The 6000-nt window shown below is 48.4% G+C and overlaps 1 protein-coding gene across 3 annotated transcripts in view; it reads right to left on the reverse strand.

Moving 5' to 3' along the window:
• The window catches only part of ULK1 (unc-51 like autophagy activating kinase 1), a 73220-nt gene extending 68094 nt beyond the window's left edge, over positions 1 to 5126 (reverse strand). Inside the window, exons 1-4 of one of the 3 annotated variants that reach the window (XM_026037671.1) lie at positions 5073 to 5126; positions 4729 to 4934; positions 3770 to 3862; positions 3634 to 3675 (exon numbers count right to left, since the gene is read on the reverse strand). In XM_026037671.1, the coding sequence (XP_025893456.1) occupies positions 3634 to 3675; positions 3770 to 3862; positions 4729 to 4818 (225 nt within the window). In that variant the 5' untranslated portion in view covers positions 4819 to 4934; positions 5073 to 5126. Of the gene's footprint in view, positions 1 to 3633; positions 3676 to 3769; positions 3863 to 4728; positions 4935 to 5072 lie in introns of those variants that run through there. The other 2 variants (XM_026037670.1, XM_026037669.1) reach the window with 2 other exon arrangements.
• Between the last annotated feature and the right edge of the window lie 874 nt (positions 5127 to 6000).

The following is a 6000-nucleotide window of genomic DNA, read 5'->3' on the forward strand; positions in this document are numbered from 1 at the left end:
TCAAAACCAGTCCTGGAAGACAGGCCATTCAGCATGAAAATGTTTGTTCTACCACGCCATGCCTTAATCCACAGACACAAGAAGAAAACAAATAAGTTTGGACTGCAAGGACTCCATGCTCTATGGCACCTCCTTAGGAGTTTCAGGTGATGTTGCCTCCCCAGTAGAAATATCTTACCAGACACCGCTAAGTTTTTATTATCAAAATGAATGAGGAGTTGAGTTGATCTCCACAGTTTTGGGATCTATATTTTAGGAAAGGCCATTTTCAACCCACATATTCCTACAAGTGAAACAATAACTCCTTATTGTCATTCATCTCCACCTTAAGCAACAAGAGCTCATTATGCTATGCTTGAAAAAAGGAATAGAAAAGTCCTGCGCTCCAGATGTCAGATGTGTTTCCAGACTGCTGCCGTCCGGACTAACTCCAAATGCTCTGCAAGGCAGCTAAGGAGTGAGGGATTGTTTGGCTGCAAGTAACGCATCTGCATATGGACAAATTTAGTTTCCACTTTATGCCAAACATCTCTTAGGCCTAGGAAAGATCTGCAGCACAACCCCATACAGATACTAGAGAGCACTTTCTAAATATAAAAAGGCAATAAAACCCAATTTATCTGTTTCTTGAGCAGATTCTCTCATTAGGCTCCTGGAATAGTCACAGCACCTCTCATTAATACATGAGCACATAATAATGGGAATATGCATATTTTATTTGGTGAGCCATTCTCACATAATGATGCTGCTCCTACGATTTCAGTGAGGGGATTTATAAAAGTCCAGACCCTGCACCTTTATGCATTAAACATGCACCAGTGCCATTTTTTTTCCAGGAAGCTTCTAACTTTGTCGTTATTTATGAGCCAATATCACAAAGATGCTTGAGAGGAAAAAAAAATAAAAATAAAAAAATAAAAGAAAAAAAGAGGGACAATGCAACTTTCCCAGAGTTGAGGGATAAAACAACAGTGTCAGGGAATGAGCTGCTGCATGAGATATCAGTGTTGCAAGTGCCTGTCTGGGGGCAAATTTGTCATTACATCAGAAAATTTAAAGTTTTATTAGGCTAGGTTTGCATTTTCCTGGTTAAAAGTTAATGCTAATGAAAGCATCACTAGGCGTAATCACTTGCTTACAGCCTTTGTGGTTTTAGCAACCATTTCCTTGTGTGCAAGGAACATGTGAGTAAAAGTTAAAGTCACTGTTGACAGGAGGTGCAGAGGAAGGGAAGAGTCAAGATACAATAATGCCATAGAAAAAGCTGCAGGGCCATATTAAGATTCATAGCAACTTTTTTCTCTCTTTTTTTTTTTTTTTTTAATGAAGTTACAGTAGAAGAATACACCTTTGCAGTTTTATTAATCCTCAAAATAATGTCTCAAGTTAAATAAAATAACTGCAACTATGACATTTTCAAGRGTAAATATATACATATATTGGTATCTATGGATGAAGCAATTAATCTTGTACAAGGAGAACAAGATCAGCAAGAAAAAAGTCTTTTCTACAAAGTAAAGGGTGGGCAGAAATCAGTCTTCCACAGAATTTGCATTTACCCTTGCAGAGAGTTTACTCTTATATAAATCCTGAACAGAGCAAGGCCAAATCCTCACATCATCAGATACACAGACTGATGTGCAGGGACACAGATCACCTTCTACCAGATTCCCAGCCTTGGGAGCACTACAGAGCACCCCCAACACAGCCTAAGTCATTGCATTTTGTCAACAAGTCACATTACCCAAGGACATACAGGGAGCCTCTGAAAGCTGGTAACACAAAACACGCCTGGGCATGTCCTGGAAGCAGGACCATTTCTGAGTTCCTATTTTTTTTTTCCCCCCACTACTTACAGTTTCTTGCACACAATTCAACTACACTGCTAAATATAGAATTTAGCTAAAGCTCTTTTGTCAACACATGAGGAAAAAAAATGCATTGTCTCAGTAATAGCTGCTAWGAACTCACTACTTTAGGTGGAGCATCTGAGCTGCTCCTATCTGGCAGCTGTTTGAGGCAGGCAGAGGAACAGGACACACACAAAAGCTCTGAAATATCTGCAGGAAGTAAATCCTGCAGGGTACTACTACATGCAAATGCAAACGATARGGAACAAGCAGAAATAGCCACTCATTGCCTCAGCTGAGAAATTATAGAGCAAGTAAACTTAGGAGTACAGGGAAAGAGAATGAAAAAGAATAAAATAAATAAAAAGAAATATGTGGTGCCTCAAGCACCCTTTTCCCAGTGGAAACTTCTCCATCTCTGTGCTACTCTGTGGCATCATAGCAAAGGAAGTCACTCCCTTTGGACTTCACATGATGGCTCCARATGCTAGCTCATGAGGACAGGTGGTCGCTTGTCCAAAGGGTATTTCCAAGAACTGCTCCTAATGCCTTTGCCTCTTCCCTCCCCSCAGTCGCCATCCATCTGCCTTTAACAAAAACAGTACCAGGCACTACCCGCTTTCCAGGAACCTCCACTAACCCCCCACAGGACCTTGTCCTGACCCGCTGTGCTGGCAGGGCTGGGCACAGCGGGTGACACGGTCCTGCTGAGCGAGGCTGGCGCGCGCAGACTACAGCGCCCAGAAGGCACCGCAGCAGCCACCGAGGCGCGTGTCTCGGGTGACGTGGAGGCCACCGGAGCCAATCCACGGGAGCAGGAGGAATGTCAAYAAACACGGCAGCCTGGGGGCCACGTGATACCAGGGACGGACGGGGGCCAGCAGCTCCAGATAAGCCACCCAACAGCCACCCGGGTGGTCCGACTTGCRCATTGGGGCCAACAGCCACCACAGCCGTGGCTCGTAAATATAAAACCTTAGGGTGAAACGGGCTCTTATCACACACTCCAGCCCTCAGTCTGGAAACAGAGGAATTCCATTCTATACATCTATAGCCTGCAGCATTTTACCAAAAAAATAACATAAATAATGTTGCGTTGAAAATGCCTCCTGGCCCAACAGATCTTTGTAACTAAAAGTCCAAGGAAAAAATGTCATTGATTAACCCGAGTTTCAGAGCACATCAGTTCCAGTCCCCTACAGGGGATTTTTAGGGCTGACTTTGTAGGAAAAAGCAACTGTGGGAAACCACAATGATCTAAAAACATCTCCTGCAATTTTTAAGCACTTACTGATTGCCACAAGGACAACAGAAAAATGCAAATGATAATCCTGAGAAACTGAGCACAAATCATATGCTACAGAGTCAYGCTGACACCATTTCTACGTGAAATGAAGCAGTCTATGAAAAAGAAACATTCAAAAGAGCAGGCATGCCAAGAACTACTCTAATTTTATTTAATTTTAACATTTTAAGAACTTAAGGCTTTCCAAGACACAGACATATTCACCACGCACTACATTTCACCACACAATATTCAGGAGCTCCCATGCTAGGGAGGAGCAGGAGCTCCCACCTCAACTACATGAGTGCTCTGTGGCCCAGAACACAATTAATACATSATTTGCTCAGACATGTTTGTTTATCTTTCCCTAGCTTATTAGGGCCTTTTTCCAAGAATAGGTATATGTCTGATTACAAACATCTGTTAAAAACAAACTCTGCAAACTCCACTTAACCTCTCCCAAATCTAGAATGCTTTGCCATAATTAAATGTGTTTACCTGGAAGTCGTACAAGGCAACGATGTTTTCATGTTTCAATTCCTAGAAAAAAAAATAAGACAAAGGCAGTAAGCCATGAATAACAAAGAAGATATCTAACAAAGACCCTGAAGAAAATAATTCATTCTGCCTTTACCTTAAGTATTTTTATTTCCTTGCCCAGCAGAGTTTGTGACTTCGCAAGGTTTTTCTTGTTAATGCATTTCACAGCTACCTCCAGCTCAGGTTTCTGAAAGTTAAAAAGTGCATGTGTAATTCAAAGATATATGTAAATTCCACCATTAATTTACATTAGGATAAGCAGACTCTTAATAGATTAAAAATACAACTGGAAGAAGTATCTTGCAGCATTAGGATAGGCCTCTACTTTATGCCCTAATGCATGTCCCTCACTTGTTCAGACTTGCCCTTCCCTGAATTATGCCCGTCAGCCCAAGGAGAAAAGCCCGAGGTTCGGGTTTTTGTTATTACTTTATACCACGATTATCCTCTTATTTAAGCGCTAGAAATAAATGTACTGTGGGAACCGGGGCTTATCCTGAGCGCTAATGATGGAAAATCCACAGATGGATTGGTTTCCTTTTATTTAAGGGTGAGCGATTTCTCCTCCCCTTGGGAAAAAATGAAGAGGAGCAAGATGGAGCAAACTCCACAGTGACCGAGAGCCACTCTGGAGTCAATCCTGGGAGTCAGGCAGTATTTTGGGTTAAGTTTGCTGGCTTTTGTTTTGTTTTCTGCCTCTTCTTTGTTTGGGCTCCTCCGGCCCTTTTATTTTGCCTYTGATTTAAGACGAGGGTAAGTTTTTTTGGCATGGATGGCGTTTCCCTGGGGCGCAACCGCTCGTCCCCTCACAGGACCACGCTGGGGGCTGCCGGCAAGACACAAGGTCGAGCCCCGTCCCAAGGCCCGATGGGGCCTGTGTCCCAAAGACAGCAGCGATCAATAGTAATAATAACAACAATAATAATATCCCTCCCAGGACACGCTTCCCAACTCCCCAGAGCCGTCCCAGCGCTAAGGCCAGACGGGGACAGCGCCAAGGCGAGGGGAACAGCGGCGCCCAAGGGCAGCCCAGGCCACGCAGCGGGGTCTCACCTCCCGGTGGCGGCCTTTGAAGACCACGGCGAAGGCCCCGTGCCCGATGAGGTCCTTCCTGCTGAACTCAAACTTGCCCACCGCCTCCATGGCGCRACGCCGGGCGGGCGGCTGGCGAGGCGAGGCGGGCGGCCGAGCTACGTGGTGGCGGACACTTGGGAGCGCAGGGGCGAGGAGCGCGAGGGCGACGGCAGTGAAGAAGCTCCCTTCAAAAAACAATAAATAAAATAAAAATAAGTAAGAAGGGGGTATGTGAGGCTCCGGGCCGGTASGCGGCCAGGCGCGGGGCAGCGGCCCCGGGCAGGGGCAGCGCCTCCCGGCCGGCACCTGCCCCGCGCCCCCACCTCTCCTCCGGCCAGCGGCTGCCTTTTCCTGGAGGCCGCCCGGGCGCTGCTCATTGTTAGAGGCCGGGGCGAAGCGCGCTCCTCAGAAGCGGCCCTTGCCCATCGGCTCCTCGGCACCGACCGGCCCGCCGGCCGGCGCAGCCCGTCGTCCCGTTGCTGTCGCCGCCGCCGCTACTGCGGGCGCCTCTGCCCGCGCCGAGGGCGGCGCGACGCGTCCCRGCCCTCCCCCTGCCGCCCCGCCCCACGCCACCTTAAATCACGCGCCGCCTTAAGGGCAAGTCCGCCTTAAGGCTCCCGGCCGCCTCAAGGGCCGCCGCCGCCGTGCCGCCCTGCTCGGTCCCGCGGCAGCCCCGCGAGTCCCCGCGGCCGCCCGGAGCTCCGCGGCGCGGCCCCGAGCAGAGCGGCGGCCGCGGCGCACGCGCGGCTGCGAGCGGGGGAGGCGGCGGCGCCACCTGAGGCGCCCGGGGGAGGAGGAGGAGGAGAGCGGCCGCCCCGCTCCCACCGCGGGGGCTACGCGCGCGTTTCTGCCCGCTTCTTGTGTAGCCGCTTCCACACGATTAAAATATAATAAATAAAACAAAAATCGGATTGAATGCATGGGAGTTTACCACACAAAAGCCCCGCGCGCAGGCCCCTCTGCTCCAAAACTGCCGCTTTTGAGCGAGCCCCCACACAAAACAAGGCTCGGAGGGACCGTGAGGCCAGCGCTGCTGATCGGCTAAACTGGGAAATTGAGACGTGCTTTGAACACAACCTGCTGCAGGGGTTGCTCCCTCGGCCTCTAAAGTTCACGCTTTCAGGCTTTTGCCTGGGAGTGCAAGGGGTTAATTCAAAAATTAACCCCCGAGCTGTGCCGTAATAGCAAGCCTCATAAAACTTGCAGCACAGTCAGGCTATTTGGTGAACGGCAGGCAGGGGAATTTGCTTT

The sequence above is a fragment of the Nothoprocta perdicaria genome, unplaced genomic scaffold (assembly GCF_003342845.1).
Source record: "Nothoprocta perdicaria isolate Ctin4 unplaced genomic scaffold, notPer1 scaffold_2, whole genome shotgun sequence".
NCBI classification, from domain to species: Eukaryota; Metazoa; Chordata; class Aves; order Tinamiformes; family Tinamidae; genus Nothoprocta; species Nothoprocta perdicaria.